The 22847-nt window shown below is 37.0% G+C and overlaps 1 protein-coding gene across 1 annotated transcript in view; it reads left to right on the top strand.

Annotated features, from left to right (window-relative positions):
* cog5 (component of oligomeric golgi complex 5) overlaps positions 1-22847 on the top strand; it is a 174182-nt gene that overhangs the window by 102705 nt on the left and 48630 nt on the right. Inside the window, exons 11-12 of the mRNA XM_088922671.1 lie at positions 8027-8108; positions 14724-14928. Of these exons, the coding sequence (XP_088778797.1) occupies positions 8027-8108; positions 14724-14928 (287 nt within the window). The remainder of the gene's footprint in view (positions 1-8026; positions 8109-14723; positions 14929-22847) is intronic.

Here is a 22847-nt window from a genome sequence, read left to right as displayed (position 1 = left end):
CAGGGTTATAAATGACTTAAATGCACGAGAAACAAAACTGGACTACACAGAAGGTTATGGAAATGATAAAAAGTAAACAGGAGCATCATCATTGGAGAAGTAAGGTGTGATAGAATAGTCAGCATGGATTTAAAAATGATAGAACTTTCTTTAAGTTAGAATAAGAATTTAACAAGTAATAGGTATGTACTGTATACAACCAACAAATTATATGGTATATTTAGATTTTTGGAATTTATGTTCTCATAAATTTTTATTTCTAAATATCTCTAAACACATCTATTCTCTTAATTACATTACAGCCTAATTATTTGATGAATAAAGAAGTGAAAGCTCACATAGTGATGTAATTAGCAGAGTACCTCAGGGATTTGTATTAGGACCTCTGCTCATTCTTATTTAGATCAAACATTTAGATTCTGTTATAGTTTGTAAACTTGTCAGGTTCAAACACATGTAGGAGCATTAGAAACAAAAGAAGCTTGAAAGGCATTTTGAAGGCAAAACATCAAGACTGCGCAAACATCAGACGTATTGCCCTTTAATGTAAACAAGTGCAGAGTATTGTATGCAGGCAGAAAAAGCATGAATGAACCAATAAAAGAAGGGAAACACTGAGCTTGAATAAGCTGCTTATTAAGAATTAGGTGGTTTATGTTGATATACCATATTCCTAGACACTGAGGGGACAGACAGAAAGGAAGGATTAATAGTTAAAAGGAGAGAATTTAAAACAATTAATTTTATGTTAAAATTGTACAATATGCTACTACGATCTTATTTAAGAAATGTGGTCATCTTTCTACAAAAATAATTTGAATCTCTGAAATCAGTCCAACCAGGAGTAACCAAGGCTTCAAGGAATGTCCTATGCTGCCTGGCTAAAATACTCAACCTTTTTAGACTTAGATGGAGAAAGATACAAGAAGCACATATTCATAATTCTCATGGGCATTGACAAAGCCTAACCAATGTCTTCAACAGTGAAACACGAACCAGAGGACAAAAATGATCTCTACATGGAAGTGCATTTAAAATCGAGAACAGGAGCCACTTTTTATACAGAGGATTATGGGAGCCTGGTATTAGCTACCGATCCACATTCTTAAAGCTGATATCATGACTTTGTTCAGGAAACAGATGAATGAGATTCTCAGGTCAATATGGCTGCCTCTCATGTCTAGCTCTTACATTTTTACATCCTGTTCTATGTTTAAGGTTGAGTATGTGCCATTATGGGTTTTTTTTCAGGTTTTCAGCTTTTTTATCATCACTTCAGTGCGCCACAAAGGTTTTGGGTTGTTCCTGGATTTTTTGGTTATCGCAATTTTTTGGTTGCGATAACTTGAATAAAATGATGCCACATCATTGTATTCAAGTCATTCAAGTATTCAAGTATATGATTACATATACAGTAGCTACAGTATGGAGGATAAATACAGTAAGTACTTTAACTGCAAAATAACCACATACCTCAATTGTGCATATTCAACGTTTTATTTGAGAACAGCAGTATTCATTATGATGGTTCCACTGTGAGATCTTACTCACGTTAATTACACTGGAGTTTTTAAGAGTGCAGCTGACACATTGTCTGAGAATTTGGCTTTACTGAAAGCATGGCAGGTGTGAAGAAAAGCACCTCTCAGTTTAAAATGATATTGTATTGCTTTCATTAATTGTATCAACTTTCAACATTTATGTATTAATGTAATCCATTGAAAAAGGTGGAAAGTCTGGGTTTCCCAGGAGAAAAATGAAATTTAAACTATGAAACAGATAATGAATGCAGATCCAAAGAAAAAAAAAGGTTTGGCTAACTGAAGAAAGCTCTTCTCTAAACTAAGCTTCCACTTTAGTTACAGTGTGCAGTGTATTGTGCTGTGATTCATTTAAACCCCTAAAATGTGGGTAAAGAAAAAATGGATGCATTGGACAGTAATGGGCTTGATGGGAAAATCTATGAAATGGTTATACTTCCTTTGCTCAGATATTCCTGATAATACCTAATGTAGTAGGAGAGCTTAATTTCAGGCCCCATGAGCCAAACATATTCGGTATCCCAATTTGTACCAGGGATATAAACCAAACATACATCAATAGTAGAGCACAAAGCGTGTTATGTGAGCAATCCAGTGCTACAGAGCAACTTTGTAGTGAAATACACAGACACATCTGTATATAAATAAATCCAGATAAACAATAAGCAATTATGGATACATAAATGTCATACATTTTTAATATGTCCAGTTTCAAGTTTTAAAGTTGGCACAGTTTCTAAACAAGCTGCACAACAGTTAAGTCATTCTGTCAGAGTATGTTTTTTTTTCGTTAACTTCTATTTTTGACTGAATACTTTATTTTCTAAGCATGAATGTTGTTGATTAAAGTTAAAATCTCTTTAGTCTCTTCAGTTCCATGGCCTTGTCTGAGATGTTTTGATTTCTCCCAAAGGAGATGCTGCTGTTTTTTTCAGTAATAGGTTTAAAAAAGTAAAAATGCTCATTCCAACGTGTCAGGGTTTTTTTTTAATATTCTCCCTTCTGTACTTGTATCACCATGGAATACTAATGAAGGTGAAATCCAAAAGCTAGCTTTGCCTGAAGCTTGCAGGGCAGGAAATCTTTGGATGCACTATTCAGTAGGATGATTGAGCAGCACTCTGTCACTGAGTTCCATTGCCTGCGTTCAGAGCTCTCCAGCCACAGGTGCTACATACTGTACAGTAGAAACATAATGCAGTGAATTTAATTTTTCCCTTTCTCCAAGGCTGTTGCTTTAACTGCTTTTTCAATGTAAAACCTGCAAAGTTATAGTCGCCATTGGCAGTGCCAGTGTGTCTAAGGAATACACACGTTTTGTCTGAGCCAGCTGGCTGTCTGCAGAGCCAAACCTTGTTATAGAATCGTACTGCAGTCTAGAAGAGAAGTCCTTAACTGAGCTATATCTCTACCCCTTAATCCACTGAACAAGAAGAAATTCGTACAGATTGTTCCAAGTACAAACATAATTTTTATTTTTATCAAAAACCCCATTTTAATGATAGAATTAAGGAGTATTTCATTTGAAAGTTTAGAATTGCAGGTAAATATTATTTTTCAGATATCTTCAGAGACATCTACAGAGATCTGCCTTGAAATTAACAATGGGTTGTTTTCCCTTTAGACAATATACAGTGCTTGCTTATCATATTTAAGCTTAACCTGTATGAGTAACATGATTGCCAAATATTCTGGTGTTTTCTGATCTTTACAAATAATCAGTTTGACTCTTTTAGAGTTTAGTTTGTTTAAAGCAGCTATTTTTATTTAGTGCACAATCTCTCCAGATGTCAGATGCAAAGCAAGGTTGGATCCGGTCATTACTTGGACAAGACACCTAGGCTAATAGTGTGGACCAGTAAGTGACACCTTACCCTCACCAGAATTTCCAAACTGATGCCCCTAGTATAGTGATAGGTGCTGAGTACTTTAATATTGAAGCTCCAATGACCATGTCCATGAAGAAGGGGAGTTATCCTTTCTACTGGCACAATGGCAGACCTTATGTTCCCCTTTAATTTAATTAGTCGAGTAATTTCTTATTTATCTGCTGGGGCATATTAAACACTGTATTCAGTGGTGGATGAAGTGGGCCCCCACTTAAAGGCTTTAGGCTTTGGGATTCTTTAGGATGAAAAAATAAGGACATAATAAAGATTGAAAATGAGAGATGGCCCATTTTGTCACTTTGGTATAGTAGCTAATTGATCCAAGGATCTCTTAGTAGAGCCTTTTGTTGAAAGAAGCCAGGGTGTTGGCATCATCAATATTTGTTACATTATTATTGTACAAGTCCGGTGTTTATAAATAATTGGAAGTTTTTGTTTTTAATGTTCAATCGCAGGGCTCATGAACACTTAACACATAAAAAGTACTGCTCATATGTATAACCATAGATCTGTATCAGTGGTTACAGTTACTGTAGATTTAACTTGTGTTTTTATTGTGTAAATGAATGGGTGCCAGTCTGTGCCATCTGTGACTTCTATTTATCTTGTTTTCCTTTCTGGAAGGCAGACCTTTTGTTATGAAATAGTTGTTATTCTGCGATGGAGTCAGAAGATAGACTTTGAATAGAAGATTGCCCCTTTCATCAAGGTTAAAAAGAATCTCCTTTTACTTTGAGATTTTTATACAGAGGCTATCTTCGGGAAAAGCACTGACCTTCAGCCAAAGCCCCAGAGAGTTGCAGGCAGCCGTTAGTGGATGATTTGCTGCAGAGTTGAATGATAATCCATTGCATCCCATAACTCATTTAGGCATGCTGCTTTCAGCCCAGGAATTATGCCGGAATGAAGTTGATGTGATTGTGATAGGAAGTGCAAATAGCTTTGTTTGACATCCACAGCATGATTGTAAACCTTCGGCTCATTTTTTTAGGATTTATAGTGATTTCTTATGTTTATATCAAAACTACTTTTATTTTACTCAATGTCTGTCCTTTCCTTAAAAGTATTTATCTCAACCTGTTATTTATATTTCATCAGGTCGTTTGACATACATGTATCTGTTTTTCACTAGACTGAAACATGGGATTTACAGTAGGGTGTAGGTAAACCTCATTATGTAATGTTTTGTGTTAGCAGTGTTTATTCTACATATTGAGTTCAGTTGTGTACTTCTGGCTAACAATAGGATTGTATTTCTGTGGATATTGATGAAGATGGTATACATGGTTGTTCCTCTGAGAAAATGAAAAGGTTGCACTTTCGTAGTGTTCCTAACTGCAGAAGTATGCACCTTAAAACCAGTAAGACATTTTAAAATTCATGTATGGCTGTTTAATGTCAATCAAGAGTTACTTTTAAACTATATATGATTGAGAAATGCTAGGGTCATAGACATTTTATGAAAATTGTGTTTTTAAAAATGTAGTCTGGGAAGTGCAGTGCATTAAGTACATTTAATTTTTTTTTTTACATATTTATGTAGGAATTGTTTTCCAACCTCCTTAATCTGTTTTTATATTTAATACAGAAGACTTGAGGTTAAGCAACAAGGCATGCTGACTTTGACTGATGTTGAACAGCCTTTTTACCGATCCTACGTGTTTGTGGAGAGCCCCTTCTTTCCTGCTCCACTAATTTTCTTTGTCAACGTCGGTAAAAAATGAATCGGCTAAACGCTTATTATGGAATAATATATAGTCATTCTCTTCTAACCACCTTGTGGCTTAGCAATTGAATTGTATACCTAACACACTATTCTGATTACACGGCCTATTGTATACTGTACTGTTTATGTATGATTTGACTAGAGTATGACTTCTAACAATATTTACTGTAATCTGGATTTTTTTAAGATAGAGGAAAACTGGTTTGGGAGTAAATTCAATTTACCATTTCATGTGCCATTCTTAGATTATAAATATTCACTAAGAATAGTATCCCTATTACGCTTCCAGCACAGTTAATTGGAGTGCAGATTTTTGACTATAGCCCAGACATCACCAGTTCAGTTTCTGGGCTTTGTCCTTATTTGACTGTGGCCAGGTTTCCCCCAAATGAATGGAATTGGCCAGACTTCTTTGTTTGATGTTGTTTCAAAATGACCAAGACTGAGCCCCTGGACTTTGTCCAGTTTCAAGATTTTGAAGTTGGCATAATGTCTAAACAAGCTGTACATCAATTTAGTCATTGTGTTTTTTTAATTAACTTGTTTTCCTGTCTTTTGTTTTAAAGCAGGAATGTGCAGAAGTTGAATAAAGTTAAAATCAGTCCGGTCAGCCTTCATCTCTGAAATGTTTTGATTTCTCACAAGGAAGGTTCTACTGCATTTGTTCAATAATGCATTTAAAAAAGTAAAAATGTTCATTCAAAGGTATCAATATTTAATACTCTCATTTCTGTAGTTGTATCACCACAGAATACTAATGAAGTTGGAATGCAAGAGCAAGCTTTGCCTGAAGCTTGAAGGGCAGGAAATCTTTGGATTTACTTTTCAATACGATGATTGAGCGCTGTGTAACTGTGATTTCCTCTCCACAATACTGTTCTGTGTACCCTGTGATTGGAGTAAAGTATAATACGAAAGTACTAATACTGTCAACCAATCAACATATATTGTATCTAGGTATCTTTAAGATGCAGGAAAACTGTTTTAAGACTACATTCTCTGTTCCATAGGATGCGCCATTCTTAGATCATAATTGTTCAATAAGAAGGGTTCCATTTCCTCTTCCAGTAGAACCACTAGTTTGGAGTGCATATTATGCCTTCTAACCAGGATGTTACCAGATCATTCCTGGGCTACGGCATTATTTGACCAGAATTCATCAAGTCCCAGCAGAGAATTGGCCAAGTTTGTTGCCACTGTCCACACACTCACCAGACACTAATTAGAGAGAGAATTAATTCTAAGTGTATAAGAAAAAACGTGTTCATCGTGAGCTATTTCTCAATGGCGTGTGAATGGACATTCACCAAACGTAAACAGGGTTTCTGAAATAAGAGTTTGTTGTAGGGTGGCACAGTGGCTCCCGCTGTTGTCTCGCATCTTTGGGGGTCCAGCATCAATTCTGGTGTGTTGTCTGCGTTGAACTTTTATGTTCTCCCCGTGTTCGTATGGGTTTCCTCTAGAGCTGGGCGATAATTCGATAACGATAATTATCGCGATATAATTTTCCTCGATATAATTTTAACAAAAGTTCGATAAATGTTCGATATATATGTTTATGCTTTGCGCATGCACACAAAATACTGTGCGCATGCGCATGTGCGCGAGTGCGCGTGCATGTTGCATACCGGGCAGGTAACAGATTTGTTTAATGTTTCTGCTGTTTGGCAAGTGTTAGTTGTGTTCTTAAAATAAAAAGTTGTTTAATTTACCAATTAACTGTCTAGTTTCTTCAACTTTCACTCAGGAGAAAAAATCTGCTTTTAAACTTGAAAGAAATAATGATTTGACATTTATCGTGATAAATATCGATATCGACTGATATGAAAATTTTTATCGTGATAATGTTTTTGGCCATATCGCCCAGCCCTAGTTTCCTCCCACAGTCCAAAGACATACTGGTAGGTTAATTGGCCCTTTGATGAACTGATAGATGATACATCCAGGGTGTATCATGCCTTGTGCCCATTGTTTGCTTGGATAGGCCCCGGCTCCCCCGCAACCCTGCATTGAAAAATGGGATCACAAAAATGGGCAGATGGGTGGATGTGGTGTTCTGTTCATTATAATACAATGTTATGTCTCTCAAAATCATTCCTCTAGTATTGTTTTTTAAGTGGATGGGGTAGACATTATCAGGTGTTTTATTAGTGACAGTATATCTTGTCATATCTGTATGATGAGACATTCACTTATGCTGATGGTGTTAAAAAATGTGCTTTTTAGCAGAGAAGGCAATATGCTGAAGTCAGATTATGTATCGCCATCTAACATCATACTGTCATTTCTTTGTAACAATTTATTATATTTTAATTTTTCCATGAGAAGTTGGGGAAAGAAATTCTGTTAAAAACATTCTCTTTTGTGGTAGTCGATCAAAAATGTGTATATTTCTATTGTAAGGAAAAAACCCTGCTTAAAGCTAAATCAATTATTTAAAAAACACAATCTGAAGCAAGTATTATAAAACAATTTTCTTCACTTGGTTAGTCAATGGGTCACAGTTCTTTTAGTCTATTTTCTTTGATGCTACTTCCAAGATTGACTGTCTGCTCTGTTCGCCTTTACTTTGTGACTTCTGTAGCTGTAATGGGAGGAAAATAAACTGGCCAGTGAACAGGCAGAGGAGATCATTACTGAAGACTTTGCCAAGCTTTAATCGGGCAGTGATTTTGAAGAAAGTGACCATAAGAAATCTCCTAACTATATATAGTGTAGATAGTTTCCAAATTGCTGCAGCTTCACTTTGCTATGAAAATATACTTTTAATGGACGGAATGTCCTCAGATATTTTATTTATGGAGTATTATATTATGAATTATTCATTTGTAAGGAATCCATGTGTTTAGTTCTTTTGCTATCTTTTGCAGGATGGCCAAGCTGACATCTTGTATACGTTCTGGAATTCTGTCACGCAGATTCTATCTGTTCAGTTCCAACAGGCAACAAACTGTGAGTATCCCGAAACTGGCACTGTTTGAGAGAACAAGCTGACGTTTGAAGATATACTACTGTTAAGTACTCCTGTATTCTGGACAGGCTAGCACTGTACTTATACTTTAGGGGAAAAGAATTAGGACACCTGTCTCCTTTAGCATTAGGTTTTCAGAACATTGATGATATGGGAAGATGAGTCACCATTCTTTACATTTGAGCATTGTCTTAACAGTTCAGTGTGTCTTCTGGAATAATTTAGTGTGCAGTTCGTGTCTATTATATAGACACTTAAATATGTGGTGATTTTGACAGTCTGTTTCCATGTAATGGCAGTGCTGGAAAGGTGACATGCATGTAACTATACGTGCATGCTGAAGAGTACTCTTGGGTTTGCCATGTAGAGGGCTCTTTAACTATTGCATTTAAGACTCAGTTGTGAGAAAAGGAGTTTCGGGAGGCTCATTCACCGAAGAAACCTACATTTGAAAATAATTCTGTGCTTGGCTCTGCAGTTTGTCATAAACCACCTTGTTTTTATCATTATGACACTGCACTCCGCAGCATGTGAGTCTGTGTGACTCCTTATCTGTGTAAAATCTTGAGGGCAGCGATTTTAGGTGCACAAAACCCCATTCTACACTTTGTTTGGGCCATCAATCATGAGCTGTTTTTTGGTAACTTTTTATCTTTTTTGTAAAATTAGGAACATTATATTGATATTCTTGAAAACAAAACAAAAATGTAGAAATCTCTTAATATATAATAATTAATTCTATGATGTTATACATGTATGCCCGAACACCCTGTTTTTGTACATCCTTGATATTTCCACAAAAAATCAAAACACTGGAACTGAAATTCTCCCAAATCTTAAAAAAGAAAATTAAAATTTCTACCTTTTGCAAAATTCCCCATCAGATCATTTAACCTGATCATTTTCATCTGTTACTTTTTCACTCTCCATGTTGCAGCATACCACAACAGTACGCTTTTTACTCACAGCCAGCTGTGTGATGCTGATGGAACTCGGCAATCTTTGTATATGAGCTTACAGAATACTTTGGAAAATAACATTGGGAATTTGGGAGTTCATGGTCACAGTCATAAACCGATCACATCTACCCAGCACCGTAAGATGGTGTTTAATGAACACAAGCACATCCATGTCACGCAACAGCTGTCCTTTAATGAAAAGGGGCCGACTGTGATTTCAGGACATTCTCTTTGGAGTATCTCTGACCTTCTGAGAGATTAAGTCTTTTAAAGGAAGCTAAATGTGTAATAATAAGGCCATCATATGGCTAAAGTACTTTAGTTAATGTGTTAAACATTGCCTTTTGGAACACATTTATCTTTATTGATCCATAAAGAGGTTAGTGATTTCTACACTGGTGAAATCTTTGTTTTTTTCACCAGTAAGAAAGGTAATTTCACAAAAGAGCTGATCTTCACAAATTATTGTCACTGTCAGTAAAAGCTAAATTTTAATTCAAAGTATTACAACGTACTGAGCACCAAAAGAATCTAAACTTTTTTGCGTGTGTGTTTCAGAAAATTGCACAGCTATTGGATGTTGACTTAATGTTTTTGGCATCATTTTGATTAACTGCTGATTCATGACTGATAATGATACACTCAAGTGACTGAGTTTGAGTGTTTTATATGCGCACTGAATAACCACATTAGTGAGACTGTGGATTAAGCACAGGTGAAAGTGATTTAATCTTTGGGATGTCAAGCCTGGTGAAACTTAAGAAAGAGAAACACCGAAAGGAGCTAGTATGCCCCGCTCATCAAGAGAACAACGACTCCATGCTTTTGCTATGCTGGAGTCTGGGTTAACATACCTCAAGAGGTCTCACAAGCAATGTAGTGAATCCAGGTTTTGTGTAGACCACACTGATGAGGCAAATGTGGCGCAGATGTGCAGAATGATATGGTAATTGTTGTGAACAACAGACCAATCAATGAGGATGCCCAGGTATAGTGGTCTGGACAGGAATGTCTACTGCCACAGAACTCCACTTATACTGGTTGATGGCAGCCTTACTACAGAAGGCTAAACTGACCAAGGCCAGGGACCTTACTTGCTGTTCTTCCTGCAGGCTCTTTCTTACGTGACAACATAGCAGCAGAACAACGCGTATTTTCAGGCACAACAATAGCTTTCTTGCAATACACTATACGAATGTGACAGTTACTGTATACTTTGGATGACCTATTTGCCACACCTGAGCCCTGTTGAACATTGTTGGGACAATGGATAGAATCTAGGGCTCAGAGACCAGTGAAGAGGCACCAACATGTCTAGGCTTTATGAGAGGAATGAGATACAGTTCCACAACACAACAGCTACAACCTGGTGCAAAGCATGTGTTGCAAATGTACAGCTTGTATCACTTCCAGTGGAAGCAACATGCTCCTAGCCCGTGGCTTTCAAGTAGACTGTGTGTTGATTGATAACGTTTGTTGTTGACAAGTGTAAATAAGCATTATGAATTTGAATTTACCTGTGTCATGTTTATTCACTAAAATGTTAGTGCATCTGCTCCGAAACAGATTGTCATTTCCTGTTAATATCCTTGAGAATTTCTTGCAATTATAATCGATACGTTTCCAATATTCTGTGTAAAGCATCCTTTATGTTACCATGATCTTCATACGAAATGTTTGTTAATTTTATCACGGATGGCACATATATTTGGGCTGCAGCTGGCTAACCAGGAGCGTAACATTTAATTAACACTGTGTTGAACAACTCACACTTAAGCCAATTCATTCACCCAATGTAAGAGATGTAATAGAAAGGATAAGCAAATTGTGTGAGTCTAAGTGAGTCTAAGTCAGAAAGCTGCATTTTCCTCATTAGGATTACAATAACCCACTGCCTATAAGAGTCGTAGGACACAAGACAGAACTTCACCCTGGAAAATACATTGCTTCATTGCACACAACAAGCACACAGAAACACTTTTGCCTATTCATGCCTGTTAAAAGAATATGAAAGATGGAGCAAAAAAATAGATGCAAACATGAGGAAAACATGTAAACTCCACGTAGGAATCTTGCAAATCAAACCTATAAATCAAGAGCTGACAAGTAACAGTGCTAACAACCATGCCACAGTGCTTGGTCAAATCCAAATTCAGATGTATATCAGCCAGAGATCTATAGTTGTAGTGTAATAAATGATCTAACAGATCATTAGAAACATGCTCAAGTCCTCTCTGTCTCTGAACACACTGAAAGGTTACCAACAAATGGAGGTCCAAGAGCACATCTTATAAGAAGAAATCTTCACCTTCCGAAGATCCTCTGTCAATGATACCAGATCTTTTATCAATGTACCTTTCTTAAAAGTATTGACATTTAGACTTTTATGTTGTTAAATAGATTAAAGGGGTAGCTTTACATTTTTTAGATGAAATTCTGTTTCAGAACATCCAAGTCTTTCTTTTCATTCATATAAAATCTTCTGCAAAAAATGTTAATCTTTATTACAAAATAACATTCTCTAAAACAATTTTGAAAACTAGTTGTGACATACACAGAAAGGACTTAATTGTTGTCCGACAGATTACTCCATCTTGATGGAAGCTTCATTATTTACATTTTTCAACCCAAATAATTTTTCAGAAGCATCCACAGGTCTCAGAACTATAGTGAAGTGACCAAAACTTGAAACGGAGGTGATAAAAGAGAAGTTTAGCCTTTATTTTTTTGTAAAACCTTGGTTTTCTGAGCATTGTCGGCTCATCTGCTGTAAAATCACCTTTACGTCTTTACCAAACCTTCTTGAATTTATTTGGGTAACAATTTTATAAATATTATAAATAAATGTTCGTGCTTCTTCTAGTGTATAACTCTTTAAAATGATTTGGCACAAAAAGATCTAGAATGAAACAATATTGTTTTATGTTCAGGTGGGTAGCTGCGTCAGCATGCGTAGGCTGCAAAGGAACAAGTAATAGGTTTATTCCATGCTGAAAAAAAGAAGAAAGAGAACACAACGTTTCGGCCGTGGAGCCTTCCACGGCCGAAACGTTGTGTTCTCTTTCTTCTTTTTTTCAGCATGGAATAAACCTATTACTTGTTCCTTTGCAATATTGTTTTATGACAGATTAATCCATGGTGAAATGGATGAATGCTTCATGGTAACAAACGTTTTGAGACTAAATCATTTTGGGCTTTTGTTTTGGCTTGTTTTTGTTGATTTTTAAAGAGATAGAACCTTATTTGAGGTTCTATCTAATTTTTTTTTTTGCTTTTCTAGTGGTTCATGTACATCATGAAACTTTAAACATCAGGCTGAAGATAATCTCTGCCTTTTGTCAGTGAATACATAAATTTGTGTTAATGGCTAACTTTGTGCTGTCAAAACCTTATTTTGTATATACTGTACAGTATTTTTGTGGATGTAGCGCAGACTTTTTTTTCTCTTTAAATTGGCATGATTTGTTCCTTAAGCAATGGAAACGTTTCAACAAATTCATTAGGACTTACTGTGGTGTTCAAATCTCAGGTGTTTCACCTTCAAATATGCAACTTGTTCATTTCTATTTCGTTGGCTTTGCTTCAGTTCCTTTTTGTTCATTCTAAATAAGTTTTGTGAAGCACGAGGTGCCAGTTAATGTGCTGTAGCAAATTATTTGCCACAAGAATGCAGATTAATTGTTTGTTAAAGTAAATAGACTAGTCCCCACAGAGGCAGTGCTATCAAGGGACTGGAAGCTGAAATCCCAGAGATTCATTGTTATGCCTGCTGAAGTCATGCACAGAAAAACCATGGCTTGTTCTCTGTAAACCGTTTGATTGGTAATTTAAAATGCTAGTCCTTCTCAGACAAAGTTGCACTCCTTAACAAGACTCACAAATTGTATCATTTGCATATTTATAGTCATTTGATAATGAGATTTATTTATGATGTTAGCAGCCTTGGTTTAACTGTAGCTTGCCTGCTTTGTCTTGTCTTGTTGGTGATGACAAAATGAGCTGGGGCAAAATATTCCTGTTCATTCTATCAAATTTATTTTGCACAAAGGTTCATTTTTTTGTATTACAGTATGTGTATTTGTATTTTTAAGATGTTAACTGGAAAAAGAACTGGCAGAGATCATTTCTGTTGCAGCTGCTTATGCTCCAAGTTGTACATCTTCAGAATCTTAGAACACTTACATATTTTTTTGTTATTATTATATTTTATCTTTTGGCTTTTTCAGATAGATATGTGTTGAAATCAAACATTTGTTCAAGAAATGTGCAATTATCAAATTTTTGAAGCATGAAACAAAGGAAATTTCCAGACACATTAAGCATGTTTCCTACTGTCAGGTACTGTATTAAAGGACAACACAAGATTTAAGTAATTTCCGGCATTTATTATGGTGTACTTGCAAAAGATTTGTGTTGTTGTTGTAGTGTGAGTATACTTAGCAATAACAGTGCTTAGCTGCAACCAGAGTTGTCCCTTGTTTTTCCTTCTGTGTTAGATTCCTACTTTTTCAAACCGTGATCCTACTCTAATAATGGAGCTTTCCACACATGCTCACAGCCTATAGCCATTACACTATGGAAAATATATTCTCTTGAATCTTGAATCCTGAAAGACAGATTATGTAAGGAACGATAGACAGCAGCCAACTTTCACTGCACATGTGATATTCAGTTGCCACAGTAAGATCTTCACCTTTATAAACTCATAAATATAGATCAAGTCTTAGATCAAAGGCACAGCCCCATGTTTACACGGGTAAGCTGTACAGTAACAATAGGTGAGCCACACCAGGGATAGAGTACATGAGAGAAGGTCACTTACCCTTTACAAATGATTGAAGTGAGTACTCAGGATAGTTCATTATTACATCATATACAGTACATGCTTAATATGTATCTAACAAATAATAAAAAGTACATGTTTACACAAATTTTATGCCATCTCCACATTTGCACTTATTGGAGCTGCCTCCGAAATTGATGTTTTCTGTTATTGCAGTTCAGTACAAATAACAATTTATAGTGTTGCCCTCATTCCTTCCAGTTCCTTGTACAGTGTGGAAAATGAGTAATGTGCAACATAAATCTACATATTTTCAAATGATCAATTTTGAAGTTGCTGTTGATTCTGCCACACATTTGCTTATAAAAATAGGTGAGTATAGATGGCAGATACACAGCGTCAACAGTTTGAGAGCATATAATGGGTCCGCTCTGCTTTACACAGTGAAGGCCAGGGGAGGGACAGTGTGGGGAATAGCTGCTCCAGTTTACCTGGGGCAGGAAATGGAAGTTAATTATATGAAACATTAGGGGTTTACTCTGTCTTCTGTTGATTGTCAAAGAGGAAGTGCTGCAGGGTTATCTCTGCAGTATTGCCTGATACCATCACTGACCAACTGAAGACTACAGGGCATTGGTTCAGCAATAGCCGTTCAGTATGTATCCTACTCACTGCCTTAAATAATTGATTTAATCCAGGGCTATGTTTCAAATTACGTTTGATGGATGCGCGTGCTTCAGTTGTAAATAAAGCATTTTTAATCCCAGAATTTGTAGCATTTGATTTTTTAACCTTTAAAAAAACAATTAGAGTCACAGCAAGCCTTTCAGTAACCCATTTGTTCCCGTTTGTAGCTTCCACGTTCCTGAAGCAGGCTCTAGAGGGAGAATATCCTAAACTGCTGAGGCTCTACAATGAACTGTGGAAACGACTGCAGCAGTACAGTCACAGCATTCAGGGCACTCTGGCTGGGAGCGCAGGCCTCGAACTCACACCTGAGCTGCCCTCAGCAGACCTGGACCCACAGGACATATTCATGCACAAGAAGCAGGATTATGAGTAAGTGAGGGATTCGGTTGGAGTTTGTGTTCTTAACCCTTTCTCAGAAGCCTTATTAGACTCTCTAATAAATGAATCATCTCTAAAATGTTATTCCTTAAATTCATGTACATCTCCTGATAGTCTACAAGATCTGCACTCAAGATCTTGAAATAAACAGCCTTGACATATTCATAGGTTGCCTGTTGGCACTGGAAATAGCCTGGCAGCCTCACAGCTCCAGGTCCTCGGTTCAATTCTGGCCTCTGGTGCTGGACTGGGTGGCATTTGCAAGTTCCTCCCATGTTAAGTGAGTTTTAACTCTTGTTTTTTTTCTTCATTCAGTCCAAAGGGATACCAGTTAGGTGAATTAACTATTATAAATTGTCCCTTTACTTGAGAGGCAGGAGCTGGGGCACCGTCTGGAGTAGTTCTGCTGCAGAGCTTTGATTAGCCTTGTAGTACATTGATCAGCCTTGACCTGAGTACAACAATAGGCAACACCAGAAACCACCCACAGCATTCTCTGTTTTCACTATCCCTCCATTGGGCATCAGTCCATTGGTCCTGATGAGGATCCTGTCAGTTTAGTGTACAGTATAGTGTATAGTCCAGCACTCCCATTGCAAGTACATTCACAATAAAAAAGAAGAGATTCTAACACAATTAGGAATTTTCTTCTACATTTCAGGTAAATTTCAGAATTATGTCAGTATTTTTGCAGCTGCACCCTGTTAAGCAAGCTCCCGAGTCAGTGCAACACGTCAGCAGCCCTCCTCCACTAACATTAAGGGGAAACAGGTTCTCTCCTTGCTGCTGCAGACACCACACTTTCCTGTGCTGACTAACTAAGGGAATTAGTCGAGGGAATTGGCTCCCAGCTTACTGAGTTTTTTTTTTTGGTTTGTGTTGCCTGAGGGACTGCCTTTGCTAATATTAAAACTGACTGAGCCACTCCGAGGATCATGCCTCAGCAGCTGGAGAAAAGGGTTGTAGCTGGTCTGTCATCAGCAGACTAAGATAATAAGCAGGTGGACATTTTGAAGGTAAAAACTCCACAACCGTGACAGCATCAGACAGCCAGAGAAGGAGATATCTCTGCTTAAATCCTGTCATCCTGTACTGGAGAGCAGAAGCTGTGGTTTTAACTTGCATTGCGTTGGCCCGTCAAAGGGTACTGAAACAACTGTTGACCATAACCAGGCCCATTGAAATTGGAAGGGCATATATGATTTATAGTGATTCCCTGCCACAGAAGACCAGGCATGGTACCTTCACCTTAAACATCTTCATCATACTGATTGATGCAGTAATGCCTTTTCCAGCTTGATGTTTGGTACTTCTTGCCATATCCGGCCAAGATGAAAATTTTCCATAGATCCGTCCATTTTCTGTCTCTTTCAATTCAGGAATTGGATATGATGGAAGAACAGGAGCCTATCCTGGCAAGAAACAGGCTCAAGGCTGGGTACACCCTGGCAGTGGGACACCTGTGCATTGGAGGGCACACACAGACACAAACATGCACACAGTCACTCTAGGCCCAATTTTCCCACAAGGTAATTAACCAGCAAATATGTCTTTGGAGTGTAGGAGGAAACTGGGGCATCATTATACTAATTCATTACACACACTCACACCTAGGGCCAATTTTGAAGATTATCCATGGTGGCCAGTTTAATCTGTTCATAATTGCTTATGATAGGGAATGATTTGTCTTGAAACTACATAAAATCACGGTCTGGCTTGTGGTCTATCATTTTGCTTTGTTATTTGTTTTTCACTGGCTGAAGTTTCTTCTGCATGCAGTCCAGTTATTACACTATTTGTTTAGATTCCCTTGCAAAGTAAGGGATCTGATTCTTTTGAATATATTGAGGTGGGAGAATATTATTGTGCTGTACTCGACTATTTTATTGCCATTCTTGGAATGCCATTTTAGTTACAACACTGTTGCTGCTGAACTGTTCAGCTGAAGTGTGTTATTTTGAGCCTGTGGTTGTGTGTTTTTTTTTTTCATTTTGGTCCTAAACCACAGAAGCTTTTTGGTTTTTTGGGTGGCAGTGAGGGTCATGGAAGAGATGTGGGCTGCTGTGGGGCACGGTAATATTACGCGGTTTAAAATGATGATTTTCTGCTCGCTGTGCGGTGGTGGGTCTCGAACCCTGTTGGTGATGTTTTTGGCACCAGCATTCCACTCTCTGAGCTAGTGCACCTCTCTCACATCAGAAGTTTTTTGTGACTACTGTCCACTGTGCTGCTTCAGTAATTATCAGCCACACCTGCATCCCATTATCATTTCAGACCACTATTTAAAACCAGCTTGTCTGTTCACTCACTGCTCAGTCTTGAAGCTTGCCTTGGCCTCAGAGTTGTCTCTGCCCTGCTTGAGTTGCTACCTCTGGTTTTGTCCCTCACTCGCTCCAGGCTTCAACTTTAATTTTGTTACGTTTTTGATCCCAGTCTGGGTTTTAGATTTTGCTTCCGCATTGTGTTTGTGCTTGTTTACCTTAGACTGTTACTTTCTTCTGTAGCAGCTTACTGATCCTGCCTTGAATCCCTTCACAATCATTGCACTGCCAATTCTCTCCGCTAGTCTCCCTATATTACAGGTTGCAAATATATCCTGGAATGCATGTTGGTGGTTAGAATGAACACTTTTTGAAGAGTTAAACGTTTCAACTATTATTATAAAATGGTCAAATTGCTTTCCTTCAGGATTCCCTTTCCAAGTCTATGATGACTATACACTATAGACTAAAGTTTATGTTGACAAATTCACAAGTCTGAATGTACAATATATATACAATTTATAGACTACAGACTAGATATACAATTTACTGTATAGACTAGATATAAACATATTTATGACTTATTAGATATCCATTTTATTTATGTCACTATAAATAAGACTTACATATCATGATATCTGAGGTTCTAAATTAGGTTTGGTCTGTCCAGAATTCTGCACATTCTGTTCTAACTAAAAGTAAAATTGCATTGACTCCCTGTGAAATTTAAAGTGCACTTGTACATTACATATCTTATACCTTTAAATCCAACTGGTAGGAAATCATCTCTTTCATTTGTTATCTTTGTGTTTCATTAAATTTTGGATTCCTTTAGTTCTAAGTAGATTGGTGAAGAGAATATACTTGATGTTCTAAACTAAATTAAAACAGATCCTGTATGATTTTGCAGAGCCCAAGTCCAATTAGTCTTATAGGTCACCCTGACACACTTGTTTTTTTTTATTTTTGAAGATTAAAAACACTTGTAAGTCAGTGGTCAATTAAGCAAGCAATTTGTTCAATTAAGAGAGCTCTCGTCCTTCATGTTTGAAGGGTATTGTAATGTTTGTTCCAAACCTCTAAATGACTTAATTTAACACGTCAATTGCTTAACTTATCAGATTTAAATTATTTCATGTATTTAGAAATTAATGATTTTCTGTTTACCTATTATACCTCCTGGATACCTCCTGGACCCAGGTTAGAGACTGGAGTAACTGATCCTCTTTACTACCTTGATTCAATGGTAGGATATCCATTATAAAAAAGAATTTCCTCAAGTTCATTTAGTTTCCTTATGGTAAACCATACATAGAATGTGAAACTAATTCTATTTAGTTTTGTTTATTGGGAAAAGCAGCCCATGAGCTCATCAGATGACCTTAAACCTCTAATAAGGCTTATATTGATGTGGCTGTAGGAGTTCCCTGTAAAAGATTAGCTTTCAAATTTAAAGTGGTAGGCATTCTTGAAATGTGAGTGTGTGGATTGAGAATTGGTTATTAAATAGAAAACAGAGTGTACATATCATGGGTGAATACTCAAATTGAGTTGATGTAATTAGTGGAGTACCACAGGGGTCTGTACTAGGACCACAGCTCACTCTAGTTTAGATTATCTCAAAGATTCAGATTCCAGAATAGTTAGTAATCTAGTAAAGTTTGCACATATCTAACAAGGCAGATTAGGAGGGCTAGCAAAAAATAAAGAAGCAGTAAATGAATTTTTTTTTTAATTAAATAAAATTAATGACAGGATGATGATGTTTAATGTACACAAGAGCAAGGTATTGAATTCTCAGATTCCACTCTGCAATGTGCCATGTTACACCACTTTAACCTCTCACCATTCCCTACAAGGGGTTCAGTCTCTTCTCTGTATGACTTTCTTCTCTTGCCTAATGTCTGTCTCCTCCCTACCTTTATATGTAGTAAGAGAGATAAACAAGATGTACAGTATCCATCAGGTGGTCCTGATGGGGATGCTGTCTGGGACAATACTTTCTCTACCTCTAAAAACAATATACCGTATAAACAGTATAAATTTAGTGATCCCAGTATAAACTTAGCGATTCCAGGTGAAAACTAGACATTTTTGTTACTGATGATTAGATAGTCCACAGGTACGTGTTTTGGCAGTACCCTGTGATACAGTGCTTTTTAGAGAAATCAGCTATTGTGCTTTCATTTGTGACTGTGCTGCTGAGAACTTACAGCAACTTCACAGTGACAATTCCCAAATTACTAGCAAATTTTAGGCTCATCTTTAGTACATGGGTCTAATTGCAACCAAACAAAATTGTTTTGTGAGGCTGGGTAGAGTCTGAAATCTTTAATTCACACCTGAATGCATTAATTTGCAGAAACTGACCGTGTGAAAAGATATTCGGCTAGATTATATTTTGCTGCTGCTTAAACTGTGATGGTTGTGGTCAGATATTTTTTTTTGTCTTCAGAACTTCTTTAATGAGCATCCCTTTCCCCATTTTTGTTATTCTCCCTTGTTAATATAAAAGTGTTTAAAAATGGTTTGAAGATTTAGGTTTTCTGAAAAAAATCAAGGGCTTTGGCAAAACTAAGGTTTAGTAGAAGGAAGTTCAGCCAGGCAAGGAGCACAGCAGCTGAACATTTAAGCCCAGTTGAATCACGACAGATCCTTGGAACAGCCAGCAAATCCACAGATTGTGATTCAAAGTAATGAAGGAGTGATTAGGAGCATATGGAGTACAAATGCCAGTCTTGCATGCTAAAAAGCCTCATTGTGTTGAAAAGCGTCAAAGCTTAACCCACAATCCAAGATTGGTAACTTGCATCTGATGCCACTGGAATGAGACAGTGATAACAGAATCACAGTAGTATTTCCTTTAAGTTATTCTGCCATGCTGTTACATTTGTTATTTATCTCACCTGTTAAATTTTGTTTTTGTGTTGCTTTCTGAATTTTAGCGTTAGTAACGTTATAGTTTTGTTAATGTTTTGCATTTTACAGAATTAGTTCCCCTCTCATTTTGTCAAAAACAGAGCAGGATTTAAGCCTTTTATTTTGTATGTTAATTTAAATACAATAGTAAAAATGTACTTAATTATGAATAACTGGCTGTTCAGCACAACAAGGCATTTCAGTACGTAACACTACCGAAGTTCTTTATAAAGTAACAACAGTATTCCGCCAACGAACAATAGACTTTATGCATTTGCCTTCTTTATTTTAGTATAGTGAGTAAACAATATAGTGAAGGTTCGATAGATTGGTAAGACTTTATTGATCCCGAACTTAAACTTAAAAGAAACATTTTTAAAGCTCTTTTTAAACGCCCTGAATTCTTGACGAGACATTGTTGCATCAATTTTCTTTGCAAAATACAAATAAGGAAGGAAACCAAAATGTTGGCTAGATAGCTTAGGTATGGTTAGGTAGCTTTTTCCATGCTACCGTATAATAACACAAAACTTTGAGTAAAAAACTGCTTCCTATTCTCTGTTCTAAGTGTGGTTCCACATAGTGTCAACTTGTATACTTAGTTCGTGTTTCACCACTCGTTTTCAAGAAGTCCACTGCACTGACACTTAGTCTTTGAAGCTTTTGAATACTTGTATCAAATCTCCGTGTATTTTCTCTGAGACGAATTAGTTCCTGGTTGTTCTTCTCTTGACTGAATCCTGAGTAGCAATATATTTTTTGTAACGTCATGACCAAAATAGTATACAATATTCTAAATGAGGCCTAACTAGTGCATTGTATAAGTTTAATATTTCCCCCCTTGACTTGAATTATACACTCATGACCATATAGCCAAACATTTTGTCTTTTTTATTGCTTCCCTACACTGCTTGGAAGATGGTCCTATAAGCGATGAGTCAACATAAACACATCAGTTACTGTAGGTCAAATATCCCCCTCTCATCATACTACTGGCTAGCATAACTGACTATTTAACACAGAGCACTATATACTGTAGCTCAAGGTCATAAACCATTTTTGGTGTGGTATTATGAATGAGTTTTCATTTGTTTTGAATATTAGAGATGTAGAAGGTTAGGTATAAATTTGAAGTTCCTCCTCAACAGATGTTAAATGAATTTTGTCCATACTATCATTAAAAAGTTATTTTTATTATTATGAGATCATTTCAGCAGCCCTAATAATAATCTCAATTTTTATAACCCTGTGATGTATTAATGCCTATTGCTATTTATAACTCTGTAAACAGTAGCACCAGGTTTTAGTGATATACACTTGCAAATAAGTGAATGTTGCTCATTAAACAGGCAATTAAAATACCATTTTCTAAATGATCCAATAGAGGGTCATAGGTGAGCCAGAGCCTATCCCAGCAAGCAATGGGTGGATGATACACAATTACCTAGGACCAGTTTTCCCAGAACACAATTAACCTTCCAGTATGTCTGGACTGTGGGAAGAAACAAGAGCATCATTATACTAATTCATTCAAATTTACCTTTTCTTTATGAATTCACATCCCTGCGTTTCAAAAGTTTTTAAAAGTCAATGAGATGTACAAGCACCTATCCTTCAAATAAAGGCTTTCTGTGCTTAACCAAAACCTGGCATAGAATGATGTACTGCTGTTTAACCAGCTAGTCCCTCCAATGGTATGGTTAGTTTGACCTTCCGCGTCTCTCAGGCAGAGGTGGGAGCATCATTGTTATTTACAAATTTACAATTTAAGTCTATTACTATATCTCCAACCTCTTCTTTTGAGTGCCTTGTTTTAAATGTCTCTATCCCATAATCTACTATCATTGCCACAGTTTATAGACCACCCACACCCAGCGAAGCCTTTTTAGGAGAGTTTGCTGATTTACTCTCATTTTTATGCTTTAAGTTTAAAAGAAACCTTATTCTAGGGGACTTTAATATACACATTGAGTCCAGGTCATCCAGTCTGGCTAAAGACTTCCTTTCTCTACTGGGATGTTTTGATCTTACTCAGTTTGTTTGTACCCCTACACATAACAAAGGACACACCCTAGATTTAATCATTGCAAATGACTTTTGTCTCCCACTGCTCTTCCCTTGAACTAGGCCTCTCTGGCATAGCTGTTCTCTTCAATCTGGACTTACCTGTTTCTAACACTTCCCCCTCATGCTCTGTAAATTTCTGCAACTGGCGATCAATTGATCGGCCAAGGTTGGCAAATTCTGTTCTGTCCTTCTTATCTTGTTTCTCTTCCTCTGACCCCCTAGACGACAAATTACAGGCTTGGAGAGATTACTTGTCTGAATATAAGGTTACAATCGTCTGCTAGATCCACCTACTTCTGTCACATCATTGAAAATTACTATAACAACCCCAGGCATCTTTTCTCCACAATCAACAGCTTGCTAAAGCCAAACTGCCCCACCATGTTACCTGCCTCATCGCAACTTTGCAACACATTCTTAGATTTCTTTACCTCCAAGATCAACAACATCCGGCATCACATTCTCTCCACTATGCATATAATTTCCATACCTCCTCCTTCCTTATCCAACTTTTCTGGTTCCCTTCTCTCCAACTTATCTTTTCTTGACTCAGCATCCCTCAGTAAACTAGTTACACACATGAAACCCACCACATCTATTTTAGATCCCATTTCCACCAGTTTATTTCAGTCCTGTTTCTCTTCTCTCTGTACCATTGTCCTC

The sequence above is a fragment of the Atractosteus spatula genome, chromosome 8 (assembly GCF_055471065.1).
Source record: "Atractosteus spatula isolate fAtrSpa1 chromosome 8, fAtrSpa1.hap1, whole genome shotgun sequence".
In the NCBI taxonomy this organism is placed as follows: Eukaryota; Metazoa; Chordata; class Actinopteri; order Semionotiformes; family Lepisosteidae; genus Atractosteus; species Atractosteus spatula.
Note: the sequence above shows the minus strand (reverse complement) of the source record. Positions and strands in the feature narration are given on the sequence as shown.